The sequence below is a fragment of the Phodopus roborovskii genome, unplaced genomic scaffold, assembly GCF_943737965.1.
Source record: "Phodopus roborovskii unplaced genomic scaffold, PHOROB, whole genome shotgun sequence".
Lineage (NCBI taxonomy): Eukaryota > Metazoa > Chordata > Mammalia > Rodentia > Cricetidae > Phodopus > Phodopus roborovskii.
Window position 1 is genome coordinate 33,496,105 of NW_026126416.1, and position 24,720 is coordinate 33,520,824.

Sequence of the window (24,720 nt, forward strand, 5' to 3'; positions counted from 1 at the left end):
CAGATGATCCCATTCAGTCAGAGACAGGCACTGAGTCAGTCACATTGCTAGTAATTGCAGAACTAGATTTGGAGCGGTCAAAGAACTCACAAAATACCCTGTAGCAATAGTGTCTCCTGCTTCCTGTGACTTTCCCTTATTTTTCTGTGGGTAGTGTACATGTACATGGGGACATGTCTGCACATGATGCGTGTGCATGTACATGCTATAGGTCAATGCCAAGTGTCTTCCTCTACTGCTCTCCACTTTAGTGTTTGAGACAGGGTCTCTCACTGAGCCTAGAGCTCACTGATAGGCCTTCTTGTTTACACTGACCCAGTAGTAGGGTTATGCACCACGATGACACCCAGCTTCTATGTGGATGCTGGGGATCTGAACCCCTATCTTCATACCTGCATTGCAAGGACTTTACTGACTGCAACATTATAAAGACTGGGGGTTGAAGAGATGACTCACAAGTCAAGAGCATTAGCTGCTCTTTCAGAGGACCCAGGTTTAGTTCCCAGAGCTCACAGCCATCTTTTAACTCCAATCCCAGGGAATCCAATATCCTTTTCTGGCTTCTGTGGTACCAGGCACCCAAAGTTTACATAGATATATATGCAAGCAAAACACCCATACACATTAACAACAACAGCAGCAGCAGCAAAGAAGTAGTAGTAGTAGTAGTAGTAGTAGTAGTAGTAATCTGGATTACAATTTAACAATGTTTCATGAGATCCTGGACTTCTAAATTTAAGGAACCTGCAATTTGAGTAATTAAAACAACAGGCAGCACATGTTTGTACTTCCAGCCCAAAGATTTTTGCTACTTTAACCTGCTATTATAGAATGACTTTAGGTGAAAAGTACTTGATGAGTTTTAGTCTACTTTTTAATTTTCTATAAGGACTGTGCACTAAATTATGACAATCCCTTCATCACCACAGACTATTCAATTCTGAAAACTAAAATTTCTAAAGCTACTACTTAACAAAAACAGCATCTTACTCTGTACATGGCTCACAAGGACCAGTACATTATTTTATGCTGAATAGTGTTTGCTGTTGTTTTGATAACTCTGGAGAGGCAGTCCATAGAAGTTATGCCCTTATAAGACCCACATTCAACTGATAAAATATTGTTGAAAACTATCTCAGTTGAACTCAAACTGGTAATCCTCCTGGGTGTTGGGATTATAGGTGTAATATAATTTACTGTCATTTATTTTTTCATTTAAAGAGTAATGAAGATAAAACTATATATTCTGAAATAAAATGTGAGTGAATGTGACTTGTATAGGCAAATTAAGTTTCTAAACTGTTATATTTCAATATCTTGATCACCATCTAGAAAGAAATTATAATTTTCTCTTACATTTGAAGTTTCAGGCATTTCTAGTTTTAAATGTCACAGGAAATTTAAGTCAATTTAAATTAATTCAAAATAGTCCATATGTTCAATTTCCTTTTTAGTTAACTGAACTAAAAATTCATCAATTTTCTACAAAGACAGTATTAAGAGTCAATAATGTACATTGTTCCAATGATTGTTACAAGAAATAACACAAACATACACACAGTACTTGTTATTTACATCTCAGTTAGGCAAATAGCCTCAATCTACCTTTTCCAGTGTTTGGTACTCTAGACTCCACCTCAGCGGAAATAGGAGGTGGTTCAGAGTAAAAGATTGAGCTACCAGGGTCATGTGAGTCAGAGTAGCTAGGTCTATTTTTGCCTACAGTTGTGGGTTTCAATGAGCAACAGAGCCAAACTCTGAACTCCCAGGGGAGGTGGGTCTTGACCAGAGCAAAAACTGCCTAAATGTGAAGTCACACAGTGAACCCAACGAGGAAGGACTATAAAGTTACCTGGCTTCCTTCTCCTTCCACTCTCTTTTTCTGCCTGAGCTGCCTCTCATCTGTTTGTTGCATATGATACTCACTGCTTTATGTGGAGGACTAAAACAAGGGTAAAAACAGAAAAAATCTAAATGCTGATTTAAAAAGAAGCTTTTTGCTAAACCTGAATGTGAAAAGAACATTGGCTGTTTTCCTTCCAACAGTTTTTAACAGATATCAATGCTGCCCACCTCATGAGGCTGACTCAATGAGCTCATGACACCAAAGGAAAATAACCGATTATGCAATGTGACCCTTTAAGGATTAGAATATTACACCTAACATTAGATTTCTGGGGCTCATGAAATGGTTCAGTAAGGGCACTTGCTGCCATGGTCGACAACCTGAGCCAATCTCAAGATGGACAGAGTAGAGAACCAACTCCTGAAAGTTGTCCTCTGACCTACATGTGCTATGATTCATGCATGCACACATGAACACACACACAAAATAAAAATTCTTTTAAAAAGCAATTTTCTGGCTGAAGGTATGCTCAATGGCAGAACACTTGGCTATCACATGCAATGCCCTTTGTTTAGTTCCCAGCACCAGAGTGGGAAGAATTACCTGTATTTCCACTAGCCAAAAATAAATACTTAAAATCTGAGCATTTTGGGGAAGACTCAAAGGGTTCCAATAATCAAAAATTTTTTGCCCCTATAGAATAGGTCACAGTTGCAATATTTTATACTAAAATTTATACTCATTTGAGTCCTAAATACAGACTCAAAGCATAAATGAAAATAGTCAAGACTTACTGGCAAGAAGAAATGATACAGGAATATCTTCCTCTGGCCATTACGTTAGAGACTACTCACCTATCCCTTCTCCCTTCATAAGCCTTATTCTCCTGACTGAGGAGGAAAGATGAAGTCTTTAGCTGTCAGTGTAGGACAGTAAATGGGGAGTGACGGGAAACAGGCCAGAACTGATGATGTCCCGCTGTGTTCTTCATTGAGGATCAAGTACAGGAAATGAGCTGGCTTCCGATGATTTGTTTTGAGGATTGAGGCAGTAGTGAAGGGGAAGCTTTTCAATGCCTATCAAGAGTCTAAATGATCTCTAAGACCCTAAACACTATAAGATTTTATATGGACTGGGTGTTTGTCAGGAAGGTTCTCTGTATTTATTATTCTAGACACTAACGGCCACAAAAGAGATATCTGAGAAGACACGATTTCTGAACTTCAGTGTTTTGTTTACTTTTTCCCTGAAGATTAAAAGTGTCAGAGGAATTATGCCAGTGTAAAGCCTCTGGTCTGCATCTGAACTCTTGAGTACAAAGGCAAGAACAGAACATCTCTAGTGTGAGCTATCCACAAACTACCAAGAAAAGGAGGAGGATCGGGTTGTCAGTCAGGACTCTCATACACACTGGCATCCTGCTGCTCTCCTAAGCAAACTGTATGTAAGCCTCACATAACACAGGCAAGTGGCTATACAAACACACAGCAAAGCAAGCCCAAACTAAAGACTAGAGGGAAGACATTTCTTATTTAAAAAACAGACTACAGTCTGCCTCTCACTGAGGTAACAGCTTAATGAGCAGCAGTTGAATAACAAATCACAAGATGTGTACTATATATACTACCCATATCATCTTAGGGTGTGTGGATGTTACAAGCAGCCTGGGACCAGTTTCCCTCCAAACAAATGAAAGAGAAGGAACATAGGGTAGAAGTGGTTGCTTCCTTCAGACTTGGGTAGCCTCTAGATACTGAGTGCTATAAATATTCTGGAGGCAGGAGAACAAAGACACTTCCAGATTTCAGAGAGCCTCTAAGAGGCAAACATACCTACACGCCCAGGTCTTGGGACCCAGAGCAGAAACCACGCCCCCCCCCATCCCTTGAACCAGGGTCTTATGGAGCCCAGGCTGGCCTCAAATCCACTACATTGCCAGGAATGAGTTTGAACAGAAGCTCATCACCTAGCAAAGGGATTATAGGCATGGTCTCCTATAATCTATCCCTGTGCTGGTTCTGAATTGAATTTTTATGTGAAATAAAAACATTTCAAGTAAATAGTGCTCAAGAATAATAGCTAGGCTACTAACAAACAGTGCTGGAATTGGGTCAAAAGAATTGGAAGAGAGCTAAGCCTTTAACCTGAGACTGTTTTCTTATCTATAAAATACAAGTAACACATTGACTTCACTGTTTACTAGGGGTAACATGAGACTAAAAGGAGACAGAGTAAGAAAGGTGGGTGCAATCTCATTATAAACCATGTTCTAGTTGTGTGTGGAGCTCAGTGGGGCTAACAGCACACAGGAAGGCCCGGTTTTGATCTCCAACACACCACAACTGGAGTCATGAAGATCAGAAGGTCAACTCAGATCGGAGAGATGCCTCATCAGCAGAAGACCAGGTTTCAGCTCCCCATCAGTCCAGTGCCAACAGCTCCAGCTTCCACCAGTACTGCACTCACATGCGCAACACACACTCTTTAAAAAGCTCAAGTCCATTTTTGGCCACAGGGTGAATTTGAAGCCAAGCTGGAACATATTAGACCCGTCTCAAACAAACAAACAAACAAACAGACAGACAGCTGGGTGGCAGAGGCAGGTGGATCTCTGTGAGTTCGAGGCCAGCCTGATCTACAAATCAAGTTCCAGGACAGCCAGGACTGTTTCACATAAAACCCCTATCTCGAAAAACCAAAGAAAATTAAAAATGAAAGAGAAAAAAAAAAAAAAAAAAAAAAAAGAAAAAAAAAAAAACAAAAACAAAAACAGCAAGGAGTGGCAGTGCCCAAGTTTAATCCCAGCATTCAGGAGGCAGAGGCAGGCAGGAAGACCTCTGTGAATTTGAGGCCATCCTGGTCTTCACAGCAAGCAAGACAGTCAGAGAGACCCTGTCAACAAAACAAAACAAAACAAAATCCATGTTCTACATAAACGTAACAAACTATTTTTATGTTGGGGGAAAAAAAATCAGAACTTCCATTGAGATTGTTTTTCTCCCTCCTTTCTTGTGCTGATGTCAAAGCAATTATCAGAGGGCTTCTGTATTCACTGTTACAGACCCCACAGTGACCAAAACAACAAAGATATTTGAGATAGCATGACTCCTGAAGTTGTCCCCATCACCCACTCCTGAATACAGAAAATGAGTTGAACAGTAAATGCAACTTAATGTCAGCACCAATCACATAAAGAAGGCTAGTGGAAGGGCTCAGTGGTTAAAGGTGTTTGTTGTCTAACCTGCAACTTGAGTTTGCTCCCTAGAGCAAGCGCACATGGTGAAAGGAAGTTGCACTATAACTTCCATAATGTATGCTGTAGCATGTGCGCGCACGCACATACACGTACGTACACACACACACACACACACAATAAACACCATAAATTTCTTATTTCTATTATATAACTAATCAGAGTACAAATGGTACTGTTGTATTTTATAATCTGGTGATCACATAATTTCTTAAAAGCATAAAGAATCCTTGTACTAAATCAGACAAATTTATAGTCTAGTTATAGAGAGAAAACCACAAGTGGGAGGCTGGATGGTGGTGCACACCTTTAATCTCAGCACTTGGGAGGCAGAGGCAGGCAGATTTCAGTGAAGGAGTTCCAGAACACACACCCCCCCACACACACACACACACACCCACACCTACCTACCTCTCTCTAGGCATGGTAGTAAATGCCTATAATCGAAGCACTTGGGAGGTGGGAGGAGAAAAATCTTAGAATTGCATAGTCATATTCTCTGCTACATATCAAGTTTGAGGCCAGCCTGGACTATATGAGACCCACCTCAAAAAACTAATTAATTAATAAAAATTTAAAAATCAAACATTTAAAAGAGTAAATTAATAATTATTGTTCAGGCAGAAACTTCTGCTATTTCTTTTTTCTTTTATTTTTTAATTTTCCGAGACAGGGTTTCTCTGTGTAGCTTTGTAGACCAGGCTGGCCTCGAACTCAAAGAGATCTGCCTGCCTCTGTCTCCCTAGTGCTGGGATTAAATGCATGCACCACCGCTACCCAGCTGAATTCATGAACTTTTGATTTTGTTATGTTTTTAAGATTTATTTTTATTTTATCAGTATTAGTATTTTTCTGGCACGTATATATGTGTACCACATGACTGCCTGGTACCCATAGATTCCAGGAGAGAGCCTTGAATCTAATAAAACTGGAGTTAGAGGGAGAGTAGGCAAACTGACATGTGGGTGCTGGGAACCAAACCGAGATCATCTGCAAGAGCAGCAAGTGAATTTTTTTCCAACTGAGACAAGGTTTCTCTGTGTAGCCTTGGCTGTCCTGGAACTCACTCTGTAGATCAAGCTGGCCTTGAACTCAAGAGATCCAAGTGCCTTTCACTCCCCTTCTCAGTGCTGGGATTAAAGGTGTCAAGCATGCACTCTAATTGTGAGCTACACCTTCATCCCAGTATTATGACCTTCAGCCACTGAAGTCTTTCCAGTTTCTGAGGCTTGGTCCATATGAAACAGAAAGAGCTTTGCTTATTTTATGCGTGTCACAAGAATCACTTACCCCATAAATACATTAGTATATTTATTAAACCTAGGGTTTCACCTTTAAAAAAATTACTATATATCAAACATTCACTTATTCCCACACTTGGTGGATCTTATACTTACTGTCTAGTGTATATATTCTCCTAGATAGGAAATTGTCATAAGTTTTCTCCACTCCCCCATCCCCTATTCAACTAAGTAGCTCTAAAATCAGGGAGCTTTTCTCTTTATGACATTTCTCATTAACTCCTCCACCTGCTAGACTGGCCTTGAACTTAATATGCAGGTAAAGATGACCTGAACGTCTGATCATGTTGCCTCCACTTAAGTGCTGGATAACAGGTCTGTGCTCCCATGGCCAGCTACCACTGACCTTATAAACTAGCTGATCTTGGTTTGTAGCTCAGCCAGTAAAGGCACATGCTATCAAGCCCAATGACCTGAGTTCAGTTCCTGTAACCCACATGGAGGAATAAAGAACTGATTCCTCTTATAAGTTGTCCTCTTACCTCTATCTGTGCATCATGGCAAGGGTGCCCAAACACACATGCTACACTCACTCGCCCACAGAATAGTAAATAAAAATTTTAAAAGGGCCAGGCAGTGGTGGCATATTGGTGGTGCATGCCTTTAATCCCAGCCTCATCCACTGAGACAGTTCCAGAAACCCTGCCCTGAAAAACCAAACAGATACACAGACAGATAGGTAAAAAATTTAAAGGTTAAAATTAACTATTCTTATCAATTTTCCATCGTACAAAATATAAGAGGACCAAAAACTACTAATGACAAAAGTAGTCAGGTACAGTGGCTAATACCAGTAATCCCAGCACTGCTGCATATATTGAGATCTTGTCTCAAGCCAAGGAACAAAGGAACAAAAAGACAAAACTAAAGGAGTACATTTGAAAAACCTCCAGTGTTGCTTCTGGTACATGTATACTCCATCTGACTGAGGATGGTCACTTCAACAACCAAAAGTTTTAAAGAGGCTGGTTAGCAAACAGCAAAGATGTAAAAATCAAAGCAGAAAAAATATAGCACAGTACTATTTTACTCCAGACAGATGTGTGGCTGGACATTCATTATGGCAGAGAAAGAAAGGCAATAGTTCCTATCTCTAATTTCATATTTCATGGATTCTTCACTACCCTACCCAACCAAAAAAATCTATAGCAAACTAATTCTGGATCATGGTACCACCACTGAGTTCTCTACTATCAGGAGTAGAATGAAAATCGGAAAAAAAAAAAAAAAAAAAAAAAAAAGAGGAAAACAAAACAAAATAAAACTTTGTTAACTTCCCAGCTGTCCAAAGTAGTAAAACACTTGCTCTAAAACTGAAGTGTTCTGTACTGGGACAGATGAAAAGGTTGTCCCCATCAGGTGGGGCTATGGGCCTGGGGACAGCAGCAGGAGTTAAGAACTTTGTACAGGGTGCTGGAGAGATGGCTAAATGGTTAAGGACACTGGCTGCTCTTACAACAGAGGGCTGGTGACCTATATCAGGCAATTCAAAACTACCTGTAATTCCAGCTTAAGGGGATCTAATGCTCTCTACTAGCCCCTTCAGGCACCCACACTCATGTGCACATACCCACACATAAACAGACAATTAGAAATAAACCTTGAAATTCCTTTCCATGGGTGACAGGGTATAAACTCACAATAAAGCCTTTCCTCCTGACTCACACAAATAGCTGAGGAGTGGAAAGAGAATGATGGCTTGGCTTGTTTGGGTGTTTCTTCTTCTTTGAGACAGGATCCTAATGTATAGTCTCAGCTAGTCTCAAATTAAAGATCTTCCTGCCTCAGCCTCTCCAATGTTAGGGTCATCATGCTTGGCTAAGGTAAAGAATGCTCATGTAGTCAGAACAAAGGGAACCCTAACCACAAAGGTTTATCAGGACACTGGATCTACTCTAGTACCGGCTGTGAGCCCTAATGCTGTGGAGTTGACATACTCTACCTTTCTAGTAGAGCAGTCAAGAAGAATGAAGGGGTAGGAGTGTGGTGGCACAAGCCTCTAACCCCACAGTGTAGGAGGTAGGAAGGGGCAGGAGGCTCATGAGTTTAAAGTCAGTTCCAGCTACACAGTAAATTTCTTGCCAATCAGGACTACAGAGGGAAACCCTATCTCAAAACAAAGTAACAAGATTTTCTGTATTGTTTATATATTTTTTAAAAACTCAAAATCTAGTTCATAGGCCCTACAAATTTTGTAATAGGTCAGGTATTAAGGCAAATTACAGTCCCTGCACCAGAAAAGGAATAAACATTTACTGTGTCTTACTTTGGGAAGAAATTTTAGGTTTACTGAATTTTGGTTTTTGTTTTGTTTGTTTACTTGGGTTTTTTGAGACAGGGTTTCTCTCTGTAGGTTTAGAGCCTGTCCTGCAACTCACTCTGTAGACCAGGCTGGCCTGGATCTCAAAGAGATCTGCCTGTCTCTGTCTCCCAAGTACTGGGACTAAGGCATAAAGGCACATGTCACCACCACCTAGAGGTTTACCGAATTATTTAAGACTAGAAGAACATTACTTCAGTCAGTCAGAATGCAAACATTCTCAACTTACATAAAATGGGAACTGGTGAATACTGTTTGGATGTTAATTAAACTTCATTTTATTAAATAAACATTTCTAAATTTGTTGCAAGTATTCTCCTAGACTGTAGAACAAGAGATTGAACAGAGGGCAACGTCTCTCCCTCTAGGAAATCACTACGGTGAAAGTTCTTTAAGTCAAACCCCTGCCCATCTTCTACCCATGGTCCGGGTATTTCAGGGCTTTGCTTTCGTCGTTAAACATTTGAGAAAACTACCCTGGTTTGGGCAATGAACAGCTAGCTGTTTGATTTGCTTTTTACTTTCCTCTGAAGTTAATGCCATCACTTTGAGGGATGGCAAATCAATCTTCCTAAAGAAAGCTTTGTGTCTAATATTGATCACTAAAGTTAATATGGCGTGTTTTTTTTTTTGTTTTGTTTTTTTGTTTTTTTTTCTGTATTAACTTTCTCCTGAAACTGGGTCTTGTATAACCCAGGCTGGCCTTGAACTCTTGATCCTACTGCTTCAGCTTCCTGAATGGTGAGATCATAGGCATGAACATGTCTGACTTAGAATTTGTTTTCTAACATGAAAGCAGGATTTCAAAGATGACATTCTTCTTTAAAAAAAAAAAAAAAAATTGATCAGGCAGTGGTGGGGCACACCATTAATCCCAGCACTCAAGAGATCAGGAGACAGAAGCAGGTGGATCTCTGTAGACTATAGTCTACAGAACTAGTTCCAGTACAGCCAAGGATACATAGAGAATTCTTTGAAAGGTAACAACTATTTGGCCCTTCCATCACAGAAAATGGCCACCATGTAAGGCACATAATTCAAAGCTTTCTTTTCACAGTTTCTTTTCCCTCCTAAGTTCTTGTAGGTCTTAGTTTAAGGAAGCAAGGTCATCAGGCATCAGAAAGTCAGGAATCATCATCAACTACTTGCCAATCACACAGGCCTAGCTCCTCCAAACCTACCTCATCATCACTGTCCGATGTCTCGGAGTCTGACGAGGCTGCAGGCTGACTCACAGGAGGCTCCTTTTCCTCAGAGTCACTGCGCTTCCGCTTCGCCAGGGACAAGAGCTCCTAAACAGACAGAAAGAGTCACATCAGTCGTACACAACAAAAAAAGTGCCACCTTGATCTCTTCGTGCCTGTGCTTTCAACTGAGTACATACCCATGAGCACTGAGCACATGAGCAGACAAGACCAGTATTCACAGTGAAAAACTGAGGCTTCAAAATCTGCCCTCCTTTGAGGGAGTGAAAGAGACGGGATATGGAACTGAGGATACCTTCAGATTTTCAGATTCCTCTCTACACTGCCAAGTATCAATAACCGAAAATGATGGTAATAGCTATGCTTGTAGAGGCAATCTGCTTCATGTTCCAAATGGCAAAGAACCAACACAGGAACTTTTACTGTAGTTTACTGTAAATTTAGCTTTGTGCCTATTCTATCTAATAAGCTTACAACCTGTAAGTTCCTGAAGCCATTTTATACTTTGAAAATGTGAATCAGAAAAAAGGAGCTATCTTTCTGTTATATAATCCAGGGTCACACAATAAGTAAAACATGTTCTGGACAGAATTCTAATCTGATACTCCCAACACTCCCATTCACTATCTCTGCCCTGAGCTGGTGACTTAAATACAAGGGTGGTAGCAGTGATTGTCCATTGTCACATGGTTTCCTATTACTTCTCCAATAGTCTCAGCCTGGTTGTTTAAAAACAAGAGTCACTTGCTGCACTCTCTGCAATATACCAGCTGACAATTGAACTGCTCTTATGAGATGCCTGGCACTTTTCTTAGCATCTGACACTTGTTCTTCACAACAACCCACAATATGTATTTTCACCCCACTTAAAGATAAAGGAGGGCTGGTGAAATGGCTCAATGCTTTCTTCAAAAGCCTGATGACCTGATGATTCTCAGAATCCACATTAAAGTGGAAGGAAAGAACAGACTCCAAGAAGCTGTACTCTGGCGTCTGCGCATGTCAGCTCATACACACTCACCATACACATACAGGCATCATATATACACACATGTAAAAATAACTTTTTATTTTATGTGCAATGATGTTTTCCTTGCATGCAAGAATGTCTGGACTCCCTGGAACTGGATAGAGAGAGTTTAAGCTGACATATGGGCACTGGGAATTAAAGCCAGGACCTCTGAAAGAAAGAGCAGCCAGTGCTCTCAACTATTAAGCCATCCCTCTAGCACTTACACACACATTTTTAAAAGCAGCATATGGAGCAGAAGAGGCTAAGTAATGTCTCTTAAGCTGTATACTGTACTGAGTAACAGCGAGTACATGAGAGTACAGGACTTGACCTGGCATTAGAATCCTGGCTCCTAATGCAGTCATGATTTACTACTAGTCTAAACACATTTCCAACTGTGCCAGACAAAGTGCAGTTAATCGATATGGGCAGTAGCAATCCTTGATGCTGCAGTGCTATGCAATTAGAAGTGAAGTACAGGATAGATTTTAAAGTAGAAGACTGTTACGAAAAGCATTTGTTTTCTTCTGTCAGTCTCCTTCTATTTTAGGAGTACTGTCCTTCCTTGACCAGGATGAGAAAATGACCTTCTGAGATTAACAGCTGACATGCTTCTTCTTCTTCATAAGCAGTCATGAGATTCACTCTTCTCATGTCATTGAAAAATGAGCACAGATTCTGAAAAGGCTAAAAGTCACAAGACACCCCTTTTGACCAAAGGTAACTCCTATAGACCAAATGCATTGAATGGCAATATTTATGCTTAATGGTTTAAAATAGCAAGGCGTGGCAACATACATCTTCAGTCCCAGCACTCTGGAGGCAGAGGCAGGCATAAGTCTATGAGACTGAGGCCAGTCAGGTCTACGAAGTAAGTTCTAGAACTAGGGTTACACAGAGAAACCCTGTCTTGAATAACTAAATATAAATAAACACACACTCTCTCTCTCTCTCTCTCTCTCTCTCTCTCTCTCTCACACACACACACACACACACACACACACACACACACACAGACAGACACACACACATCATTCATATAGGATGGCTCTAAGAAATTAGCAAATACATACAGTTTAACACTACTAAAATCAAGGTATAGGACTCCACCATCCCTCACAATTTCCTCCTCCTTTCCCAGCAACCCATCAGAGATTGGTACAAGAATGGAATCACATGGTCTGGAGCCTCTTTGGGTATGGCTTCTTACTTTTCATTGTATATTTTTTTAAATTATTTTTTTTGTGTGTGTATATGTATGTGGAGGTCAGAGGACTTTTGGGTGTCTGTTTGCTACCATGTGAGTCCTGGGGATTGAATTCAGGTTATCAGGTTTGACTGCTGAGCTATTTCACTGGCATGAGTATGACTTCTTTCATTTAGCATTATATATCTGCATTCATCCATGTTGCAATATGAACAATAATCTCTCCCTTTTTTTTAAGATTTTAATTTTTTAGATTTACTTTATGTATATGAGTGTCTTGCCTGCATATATGTATACACACCAAATAGCTGGTGCCTAAGGAGTCTCCCACAAACTGAAGTTACAGATAACTAAATAGTTACAGATACCATGTATTCGGAACAGAATCCAAGTCCTCGGTAAGAGCAACAAATGCTCTTAATCCCTGAGCCATCTCTCCAGCCCCATTATTTTAAATTATGTGTATATGTGTATGGGTTTATGCACATGTGAGTGAAAGTGCCTGTGGACCCAGAAAAGGGCAGCTATTTGTTGCCTGGCATTGGTTTTGGGAACTGAACTTAAATTTTTACATTTATCTCCTGTGTGTGTACACACGCACATGCGTGCATCTATGGTAAAGCTTTGGAAGTCAAAGGACAACCTGTGAGAGTCAGTTCTCTCCTTCCACCAGAACCTTTCACCTGGGTCTCAAGGACTGAGTTCAAATTATCAAGCTTGGCAGCAGGCACCTGTACCTGCTAAGCAATTTTTTTTATCAATTTAAGGACTTGAGAATTTAGTTTTAACACCAACTCATTAGAACATGTATTTAGATATACTCTTGCTCTAGTTTGAATATGCTTTGTTACTCTAACTCTTACAGTAGTTTGTTTTGTTTTGAGGTAAAGCCTCACTCTGTGGCCCTGGCTGTCCTGGCACAGAGATCTAAGTGCCTACTGTTGGAACTAAAGGCATGTGCCACAACACCCAGCTTCTTGCAGTAGTTTGATCCGCAGAGAATTACTTGATGCTATTAAGAGAAGAGGAAATTGATTTGGCTATGGTGTGTAGAAGTGGGGCTTACAGAAGTTACAACTTCACAACTGAATTTTGACAACTTTGTAAGCAGAAAGACACATGGAACTATTCATGTCTCTCACCATGATGTCATGGAGCCTGAGTCTGTACCATGATGTTGGCTTCCAGCCTCCAAAACTGTGAGCTAAGTACACCTTTCTTCCTAAGAAGTAACCTAATTCATTACAGTAATGAAATTTTGACTATAGCTTGCAACCAAGTCCTTCCTTGAAACAGTAGATATTATTTATATTTAGTAGATATTCATTAAAAGTTACCAAAACTGGGCTGGCAAGATGGCTCCGAAGGAAAAAGGAACTAGCCATAAGCCTGAAAACCTTTACTCAATACCCAGAACCCATACAGTGAAAGGACAGAACCAACTACCTCAAGTTGTCCTCTGACTTCCATACATCTATGCACTTCAAAGTGAACATACTGCAGGGAGGCACTCAGAGGCAGAGGCAAGCAGATCTCTGTGAGTTCAAGGCCAGCCATGTTGACAAAGCAAATTCCAGGACAGCCAGAACTGCTATATAGAGAAACTCTATCTTGAAAAAACCCAATAGGTAGGTAGGTAGGTAGGTAGGTAGGTAGGTAGGTAGGTAGGTAGACAGACAGATAAAAACCACACACACATACACTCCTTATTTGGGACCATAAATCTGTAACCTCAGCACTTGGAAGATGAAAAGGAAAACTGACACAAGTTTGAAGCCAGCCTAGGATTGAAAGTATTTCCAGACATCCTGGGGTAGAGAGCAAGACCCTGTAGCAAAAAAAAATAAAAATAAAACAAAAAACAAGAGGGCTTTCCACCAATGAATAAATGTATCTGATAAGTACACTTTCACCTTGTGTAGCATATATTAGTTACACTACAATAGTGTATAGACAACAAAGACCTTAATAGTGTGAAAACTGCCCTCTCTACTTCTGGAGCTCAATCCAGAAAGCTACTTAGGGAATTCCTGATCAAACCACTACATGGCTTACCCTTTATAACCTAGATACAGATGGCAAAAACAGTGTGTCAATGAAGTCTCCACAATACTGCACACATGAAGAGATTTTTATTACTTTTATTTGTGCATGTGTGTACACACATGCATGCACATGTGCCTGAGGAAGACAGAAGAGAGTGTCAGATCCCCTGGAGCTCAAATTACAGGTGGCTGGGAACCACACTTGGGTCCTAGGGAAGAGCTGCAATTTAACTCTTAACTGCTCAGTCATCTCTCCATCCACATGAATTTTTGTTGTTTTGTTTTTTATCTCAAGACAGGTTCTCTGTGTAGCTTTAGAGCCTGTCCTGAAACTTACTCTGTAGACCAGGCTAGCCTCAAACTCACAGAGATCAGCCTACCTCTAGTCCTCTAGCCTCTGAGTCCTGGGGTGAAAGGTGTGCATGGCCACCACCTGGCATGAAGGTATTTTTTAAGGGTGATTTATTTGATATCTGTACTTTTTTAAAAGTGGTACTTGGGGTTGGAGAGATATTTCCAAGCTTAAGAGCATTGGCTGTTCTTCCAGAGGTTCTGAGTTCAATTCCCAGCAACCAAATGGTGGCTCACAATCATCTATGAGATCTGGTGTCCTCTTCTGGCATGCAGGCAGACCGCTGCATACATAATAAATAAACCTTAAAAAAAAAGCCAGACGTTGGTGGCACATACCTTTAGTCCCAGCATTAGAGAAGCAGAGGCAGAGGCAGGCGGATCTCTGTGAGTTCGAGGCCAGCCTGGTCTACAGAGTGAGTTCCAGGACAGTCTCCAAAGCAATACAGAGAAACCCTGTCTTGGAAGAAAAAAAAAAAAAAAAAAAAGTGGTCCATACACAAGGGGCAAACCTATCTGCCTTTTTCCTATAGCCCACTCCATAATTCTACACTTCTTATGTCCAGTGATCTCTTTCGCTACCATCACTATATTTCATCTCATCCAGTAAAAACCTTCACATTTATCTTGACATGTCTTAAATAGAATGCTGCTGTGTGCGGTGACACCGTGATCTATCAAATTTAAACTAAACCAAAGATATGCTTAATGTATCAGTGCCCAATCTGCTCCAGGTCTATCTGTGAAGATATGCAGTTTCATCACACTGTTCAAAGGTCACATTTAAGTAGAGAGCACAAACTGAGACCTAAAATAAAGCAAGAGACCAGCTTATAACATAAACCCATGATCTGAGATACTGGAAAGTTTGTGGCAGGAGGATCTTAAATTCAAGGACTCTTGAGCTACAGAGAGTTCAAGGGCAGCCTAAGAAATTTAATAAGACTCTGTCTCAGAATTTAAAAAGCACCAGGTACCAACTGTGGTGGCACACATTTTCAGTCCTAGCACTTGGGAGGCAGAGGCACGTAGATTCTCTGTTTACATAGTAAGATCCTGTCTTAAAAAGAAAAGAGGCTATTAGGTACACTTTTTCAATTCCCAGAATCCACATGGCAGCTCACAATGGTTGTTAACTCCAGTTCCAGGGGACCTGACATCCTCACACAGACACACATGCAGGCAAAACACATGAACAATAAAATAAAAATTTAGCTAGGCAGTGATGGCATATACCTTTGATCCCAACACTCAGAGGGGTAGTAGGGACACACAGAGATAGGAGGATCTCTGTGAGTTCAAAGCCAGCCTCATCTACAGAGTGAGTTCTAGGACAGGCTCCAAAGCTGCACAGAGAAATCCTGTCTTGAAGAGTAATGAAGGGAAAGTCAGGTGTTCAGAAGCAATGGCTCAGCAGGTAAAGGTGCTTGTTGCCAAGCCTGACAAAGTTCCATCACTGGGACCCATGGTGAAAGAGTGAGCCAATTCTGAAAAGTTGTCCTCTAACCTTCACATGCATGCAAAAAATGAATAGTCTTATCTTAGATGGCCTACTAGATATTGTCTAGGACCTCTGTTTGGTGTTTTGTATAAAACGTTGATATAAAGCATCCTTCTATAACTGTTCCACATAAAACTTGGGAAACTTGGTTCATGTTAGTAGAGATAGATTTTGAAAGCTATAATGAATTTGTGAGTAGCACAATTGATTAATTCTGTGTGTGTGTGTGTGTGTGTGTGTGTGTGTGTGTGTGTGTGTGTGTGTCTGTGTCTGTCTGGTCTGTCTATGTGTTCATTAATTCCTAAGTATTCTAGGTAGGTACTCTACTACTGATCTCTTCAATCTACCTCCTCACCCCCCCACCCCCCCGCCGTGGCAGCTTTGATATCAAAGCTTTTAAGAAAAATACAAAACCCTTGAGTTGGAGAGATGGCTCAGTGATAAGAGCACTGGCTGGCTGCTCTTCCCGAGGATCTGAGTTCAATTACCAACACCCACATGGCAGCTTACAACTGTCTATACTTCCTGTTCCAGTGGATCTAATACCCTCACACAACCATATATGCAGGCAAAACACCAATGCACATAAAATACAAATAATAAATAAATTAATAAACAAATGATAATATAATAAAATACAAATAATAAAGAGGAAAATATAAAACCTATTAAAAGTTTCTTACCAATCCAAAACTCATTTTAGACTTGGTTCTGTTGGTATATTTATTGTTCACTCAACAGTAGAGATTGCTGTTTTTCAACATATATATTACGTTAGATGAACAAAATGGAAGTGTTTGCCACTTACAAGATACTTAGAGTCATTTTCTTTACATTGGATTGCAAGTTATGAAGGAAGGGCAGATATGTATATGGCTTAATAGTGGCCTGATAAGGATGGCATTTAAGTTGAGACCTGGAACAGATGTTTAGGGAACTGGAGAATAAAGGGAGGGGTTTTGTGTTTATTTTTGAGACACCAACATGCACAGAAGAGGCGAGGCAGGAAAGACTGAGCTCGCTTGTGAAACTGAAAGAAATGTAATGCAGGGTGAGAGTAAAGAGGGATATATATGGCTTGTTTTGGTTTTCAAGACAGGATCTCACTGCGCATGCAGGCTGGCCTTGAACTCATGGGAGACCTTTCCCCTCAGTATTCTAAGTGCTGGCATGACAGATGTGAACCATCTAACCTAGCTGCAGAAGCAGATTCTGTTTTAACTCTGAGGATGGAGAAGTCAAAGTTAATGGATTATAGGCAACATTAAAAATAGACAGGAAAAATCGATGACGGTGCACACTTTTAATCCCAGCACTCAAGAGGGAGAGACAGGAGGGTCTCTGTGAGTGAGTTCCAGGACAGCCAGGGCTGTTACACATCCCCCAAAAACACACACACATTAAAAAAAAAAAAAAAAAAAAAAAAAAAAGACTTGAAGAGAAAATTGAAAGTTTGTTGAATATTTTAAGTATTGCTTCAATGTTTCCATTAACAATATGAATGTGTAACTTATTTTACTGAAAGTTAGGATTACAAATAAACCTTTAGCCACATGTAGTGGTACATGCCTAAAGTCCCATTACTCTCTGCTAAAATAGGACATTTACAAGTAGTAGCCCATGAGGTGGCTTAGCAGGTAAAGAAAAGCACCTGCTACCAACACCAACCCTAATGATCTGAATTTAGTCTAGGGGCCCACATAGCAGGAGAAAACCAGCTACTAAAAGTTGTATTTTGACCTTCACATACATGCCATGGTATTCAAGCCTGCACATGCACAGTGAGACAGAGAGTGAGTGAGAGAGAATTAATCAAAGCTGCCAAGAGACTTCCCTCTTTTCTAACCATTTCCAAATAAAAGCCAAGTGAAATTAGTAAATAAGTTGCAAACTATATGTAACACTATTACACAAACTTAGCACTTCACAAGTTAACACTGCCACTCACTCATAAATTCATTATAGCTTTCAAAATCTACCTCTACTAACATGAAACGCTATCAGTGAAAAGTATAACTTTTAAATTTCCCAAGTTTTATGAGGAACAGTTATAGGATACTTTATATCAATGTTTTATACAAAACACCAGAGGTCCTAGACAATATCTAGTAGGCCATCTTAAGATAGATCTTCCTTTTTTTTTTTTTCCTTCTTCTTTTCAATATGGGGGTTGGAACCTAAAGCTTCCTGCATGCTTGGTGAGCACTTAACATTAAATCATATTCCTAGCTCTCTGTTTACCTTTTGAGATGGTTTCATCAAGTTGCCCAGTCAGTCCAGCCCTACTCTACAGGGCAAACAGGCCTTGAACTTGTGACTCTTCTGCTTTGGCCTAAGTAGAGTGGCTGGGATTAAGTCTGTGCCACCAGGCCATCTTCAAAAACAAATTTCATTGCTGCCATTTCAAGTTGATGAGAAAACAAAACAAAACAACCTATAAAACGGGAATGGTGGGTCACACTGTAATCCCTAGCACTTGGAAAGCTGAGGGAGGCAAACTGTCATAAGTTTCAGGCCAGCATAGCTACAAGTAAGACACTTTCTCTCTAAAAAGAAAGAAAACCATAAAATATTTTATTATGAATATACCTGAACAAGTGTTGAGAAAGGCAAAGCAGAGAGAAAGAAGGAATCAATCACGCAGTCCTGTCTGGCCTTGAACGACTGTTCCTCCTGCTTCAGGTCTCTCAGTGCTAGTTAGGGTTACAGCTGTGCACTGCCATGGCAGGTTAGGGCTGAGTAAAGCACCAAAGACAAGTGTCCTGCAGTTTAAAAATGGAAAAGGAACAACGTGGCCAAAATAAAAAACAGGCTCATGATCAGGTTACATACAAAAGGAAAATCCTCCAAAGCTTGGAAGTGTAGCTCAGTGGCAGAGCATGTGCCCAGAGTGCATGATGCCTTGGGTTTAATCTCCAGAGAGTTATTTTCATGAACGCACACACATCCCTACCCAAGAAGAAAGAATCACTGACTCAAGAAAAAGAATCTCTAGGGCTGAAGAGATGACTCAGTGGTTAAGAGCACTGGCTATTCCAGAGGACCTGGGTCCAATTCCCAGCACCCACATGCCAGCTCACCATTATCTAGAACTCCAGTTCCAGGGGATCCAACAACCTCTTTAGTTCTCTGCAGGCACCAGTCATGAATGTGGTATGCCAACATACAAGCAGGAACCAGACAGTGGTGGCACATGCCTTTAATCCCAGCACTTAGGGCAGAGGCAGACAGATCTCTGTGAGTTCAAGGTCAGCCTGGCCTATAAAGTAAGTTCCAGGACAGCCAGGACTACACATTGAAATCCTGCTTCAAAAACCAAAATCAACCAAACACGCATGCAGGTAAAATATCCATATTCATAAAATTTTTTAAAAATTAAAAAATATAAAGCACCTCTAGTGGCTGGGTATACAGCTTAGTGGCAAAGCATATATTTAGTATGCATGATATCCTGGGTTCAACGCCAGCAGAGGCAATGAAAATATAAAAAAAATCTTACCAATTACATCATAGTAGAGATTTAAATGAGCTAACTGTATTGCCATTGCCACTTTAAACATCTCTGTCAAGTTCTTTGAGTTGCATGTATGCTCTTAACTTGGATACACTATAGGAAACACAAGCACCTATTTTTCTCCCCAACTAGTTACAATATTTTACTAAGATGAACTTGCATACAAAATAGTGGTCTTAATCATGAACATGAATCATAATTGCCTAGCCTATACCTGTTACAAATATAGAATCCAGTACTTTAGTCTCTGAGGGTCTGATTTAATAGACCAGAGGTAGGAAATATGCCCAACTGCCCCCAACATACGTGTGTGTGTGTGTGTGTGTGTGTGTGTGTGTTTCCTTCATCAGTGTGCCTTTTTAAACTGGAACATATGCATCATACATAGTGTTGTGTCCTTCTTCTAACCACCAAGGAAAGCACAAGCAGCTTTCCCACCACCCCTTCAGTAAGGACCCATTTAGAGTTGTTACAGTAATTCTGCCATAAAGGTTTAGTTTCCCACCTGAAAACTCAGAGGAAAGGCCTCCTTAATAACTGAGCACCACTTTCCTATGAACTGGCAGAACTGTCATGGTTTATTCTTTCTACAAGAACCATGAACTAGTCAACCCTCCAATGAAACCTCATCATTAGTCAGGAGAGGCACTAGCTATATTTTGCAGACTCCTTAAGATCTTAAAATCAGGTTGACTATAATTTCTTCTAAAAGCTTTTGGTAAGGCCATCCAGAAGACAGAGATCTTCTCTTGGATTCCTTTGAGAGCCTGGCACAGTGCTAAACAGACAAATACGAACAAACAGAAGGCACTGGTGCCCCTGTTAGGATGTAAGGGACTTTTAACCCAGTTCCCATCCAATAGCAAACATGCCAACAAGTAGCTGAAGGGGGAGTAGAATTGCTGTTGAAATATTTTTGGTACCATATACACATTTCACATTCTCTTTTCTTGTAGATATTTAGAATTAGATCTAAAGTTGCAACCTCTTTCGATTACTACTTTGGAAATACTTTTTTTTAAAAGATTTATTTATTTTTATTTCGTGTGTATGAGTGTTTTATGAATTATCTGTGCACTTGGTGCCTGTGGAGGTCAGAAGAGGAGATTTGATCCCCTACAACTAAAGATGGTTGTGAGCCACCATATGGTGCTGGAAACTGAACCCAAGTTCTCTCTAAGAATAGCATGCTGCTTTTACCCACAGAGCCATCTCCTCAGTCCCTGCAAATATTCTTTGTGTATCAAGTAATATATCCCTACCACCAATGGATGTACTCCACTCAATCATTCATCAGAATTCTGTGGAAAAATCATCGCGGTCAGAATAACTGGTAGTTTAATTCATTCCTCTTTGGAACAGATGGTGTAAGAAGACTTTACAAGTATCCTAAACAATCTTTCTAATTGACTGTTCTCTATTTAGTGGGTTTTTTGGTTGTTTTTGTTTGTTTGTTTGTTTGTTTGTTTTTTAGAGACAGGGTTTCTCTGTATTGCTTTGGAGCCTGTTCTGGAACTCTCTCTGTAGACCAGGCTGGCTTTGCTCGTGTGACACCAACGCCTGGCACTATTTAGTGTATCTTAAAAAATATAAGTTTTAGCAACATGGAAACTGGCCATAAAACATTATTCTCTAGCTGGGCATGAAGCTGGATGTGGTGAGGCTCAAGCTTGTAATCCCAACACTCTGAAGGCTGAGGCATGAGGATTGCAAGTTCAAAGCTAGCACAGACTACACAGCAAGCCCCTACCTCAAAAACAAACCAAGACCTAGAGATGGCTCAGCTGTTACAACAACTTGCTGCTTTTGCAGAAGACTTAGGTTTGCTTTCCACCATTCACATGACAGCTCACAACTATCTATAACTCCAGCTCCAGGCAGTTCAATACCCTCTTCTGGCCTCCGTGAGCAACAGGTACACACATGGCTCAGATATACATGAAGAAAACACACACACACACACACACACACACACACACACACACACACACACTTTTAAGGGCTGGACTGGTTAAGAGCACTGACTGCTCTTCCAGCCGACCCAGGTTCAATTCTTAGCACCCACATGGTAGCTCACAACTGTTTATAACACCAGTTCCAGGGGATCTGGTACCCTCACATGCAGGCAAAATACAATGCAATAAAAATATTTTTTTAAAAAAATTAAACAAATCAAAACAATATTTAAAAAGCCACATTATTTTCATTTTACAATATGAAAAACTAAAACTATATATACTAACCTGATATAATAGAAACAATATACTTATTCCATTTCTACTATCTACTAGGGAATTACTTAGCAACTTTCCTCTCATTTTCTTCATATGTAAAGTGGAAGAAATATGTTCAACTTCACCATGATTTGAAAATTTGATCATGTAAATAGAGAATCATGATATCTAATTCATTCCAGATATAATGTAAATTATTACATCTGTACTCCACTAAACAGAGGGGCAGGAATATGATAAAGATTCTAATCTTTTTGCCAGTCTAAAAATTTATCAAAACTTTTTATAAACAACAATACATTTTTGGCAGATTTTTACAAGTCTTTCAATGAAAATGTCTTCAATTTACTCACTCAATTCCTATCCCTAAACAGAGTTTCCTGTTTTTAGATAGTCTTTTACTGGCCCCATTACTTTGCTTCCTCCCTACCATCCTTTTAAAAGTTTGGTGGGTTTTTTTGTTTGTTTGTTTTGGTCTTTTTTTTGGGGGGGGGCAGGCCTATAATCCTGCACTCAAGAGGTCAAGGCAGGAGAACTGGCTCAGTTCAGTAACATACTAGGCTATAATCTGAGACCCTGTATCAAAAAAGAAAAACTGGCCAGGTGGTGGTGCTGCATGCCTTTAATCCCAGCACTCAGAAGGCTGAGGCAGGCGTATCTCTGTGAGTTCGAGGCCAGCCTGGTCTACAGCATGAGTTCCAGGGCAGGCTCCAAAGCTACACATAGAAACCCTGTCTCAGAGAGAGGAGAGAGGAGAGGAGGAAGGGGAGGAGAGGGGAGAGTGGGGAGAGGGAGGGGGAGAGGGAAGGGGAGAGGGGAGAGGGAGAGAGAGAATTGAACTGGTGTGTGGGTCTTTTTCTTTAGAACCTTACTGGCCTTTTCCTCTTAAAAGCCCTCCCTTTTCAAGCCCTAATTAATCCTGAGATCCCAGGTATATTACTCCCAAGAAGGTTTTTATACAAAAACTTTTGCATTTTACACCAACATTATTATAAACATTTGATCCATTCAACTGCCCAATTCAATACACAAGGCTGATGTTATACCGCTATTTTACAGTGGAGACCAAAGGTACATGGGTAGAAAGCATTAGGAATCGGAATTTCAGATTCTGAATTTAGTAATCTACTCCATTTATAAAGCTATTGTATCTTGCATACTCTTCCTTTATGCCTCTTACTCATGAAACATGGAGGAAACCATCTTTGTATCTCCTGCTACCATCAGAGTACTGCTACAAGAACAGCTTCCTCCCTCTAGTATTTTCTAGAGTACATAAGCAGTGAGGGCTACTCTAAGCCACTAAGGCCACAAAAAATGGGGCTACTCTAAGCAAGACACTAAGGCCACAAGTTACTTTTAATACTTGCTCCCTGATCTTCAAGTGAAAAAGAATTCCGGGCTGCTGCATAAAAAAAAAAAAAAAAAAAAAAAAAAAAGGCTAAGAGCTTAAGCCACAGTCCCTCTACGCTGTCCCACCGTTCACAACTTCCAGTTATCTGCCCTCTTTCCTCCTCCCAAGGGATTTTTGTCTGACAACCCAACGGGAACCCATTTCGACGGTAAATGTCCCTAGTCTCCAACGAGACTACAGCTAAGTCTTCCTCCCAAAACACCGGGGAAGCTCTTTGGGACATTTATGGGTGTCCCTCCTACGTCCACATGCCTGGTCCGAAAATCTTCATCTTTCAGAGTCCACACCTTCTAGGCTATTTTTCCCTCCCACAGCCCCATGCTTATCCTTGCACCTCCTCCAAAATCTCCCAGCCATTGAGGTTGCCGGGTGATACTTCCTATCTCGCCCGGCCCAAATCTCCCGGCCTACAGTCATGACGCCCTGATCCGGCCCAAGCAGACAGTGGCTCCCTTCAGTACCCCAAACCCCGAGGCCCATCAGCCCCGATCCCTGCCCCGCCTCCCGGCCCAAGGCGCCAAGTCCTCGGGGGTCGGTCTCCAGGCCTGGGCCGAGCTCACAGGGCCTAAGACTCAGCGGGGAGACAGGCAGGGACTGCAGCAGTCGGCCGGACACCGGACGGGCCAGACACTCGGGCCGGGCGGCTCCCAGCTCCGGTGGCCAGGACTCAGCCCTCCCGCTCCGCCGGCCCGCGCCTCCGCGGCCTGCCCTCACCTGATCCAGGTTCTCGTCGCTGCCGCTGTCCTCCGTATCCGAGTCGATTACGACACGGCCTTTCCGCTTCTTTACCATGGTGGTCCCCCGGCTCCCACGCCGGACGCCGCCGGGACTCCCCTCTTGCCCGCCTGCCAGTGGGACCGCCACTGCCGCCACCACCGCCGCCGCCGCCGCTCGACCCACACAAAGGCGACCGCGCATGCGCGCTCCGCTCCGCCCCCTGGCCCCGCCCCATCCTCGACGCAGCGCGAGGGGCGGGGCTACGCTCTCTCCGGTTCCGGGCGGGAGTTACCCAGTCTCTTTCCGCGGGCCGGAAACTGAAGCGGTTGGAGCTGCGAGCTGCCCAGGTGTTCTCTGCTTGAAACTAGTTTGAGTATCCCGACCAGGGTCTACTCTGATGAAGCTCATGCATCTTCAGCCTTGGAAGGTGATTTCAGGAGTAACCCGCGTGGACGACAGTCGCCTGGAACTCGCTGAGAGCATGTGTGGAAGAACCGGAGGCTGCCTGCCTGGGTCGTATTAGTGACAGCCGAACTGTGACCCAAAGAATAGGAAAGAGTATTCCAAGCGATAATAAAATTAGTTTGGAACTCAGATTCATTGTGGGGAAGCAGCAGGTGTAGAGGGTGTGGGGTGAGCTGAGAAGACGCGGCTAATGAGCTGTATTACGGAGTTTCAAACTCGCTTGGGTTGTCCTGTGTCTTGATGATGGACGACGATGTCTTCGACACCGGAAGAGACCGAGAATAGAGAAGAAGATGGATTCTGGATTATTTGCTAGGATTTGAGATTGGTGCTCA

The 24,720-nt window shown here is 41.4% G+C and overlaps 1 protein-coding gene across 1 annotated transcript in view; it reads right to left on the reverse strand.

Moving 5' to 3' along the window:
• The window catches only part of Rtf1 (RTF1 homolog, Paf1/RNA polymerase II complex component), a 54,174-nt gene extending 30,038 nt beyond the window's left edge, over positions 1-24,136 (reverse strand). Inside the window, exons 1-2 of the mRNA XM_051183675.1 lie at positions 23,918-24,136; positions 9,902-10,012 (exon numbers count right to left, since the gene is read on the reverse strand). Coding sequence (XP_051039632.1) covers positions 9,902-10,012; positions 23,918-24,121 — 315 coding nt within the window. The 5' untranslated portion in view covers positions 24,122-24,136. The remainder of the gene's footprint in view (positions 1-9,901; positions 10,013-23,917) is intronic.
• Positions 24,137-24,720: the final 584 nt, after the last annotated feature.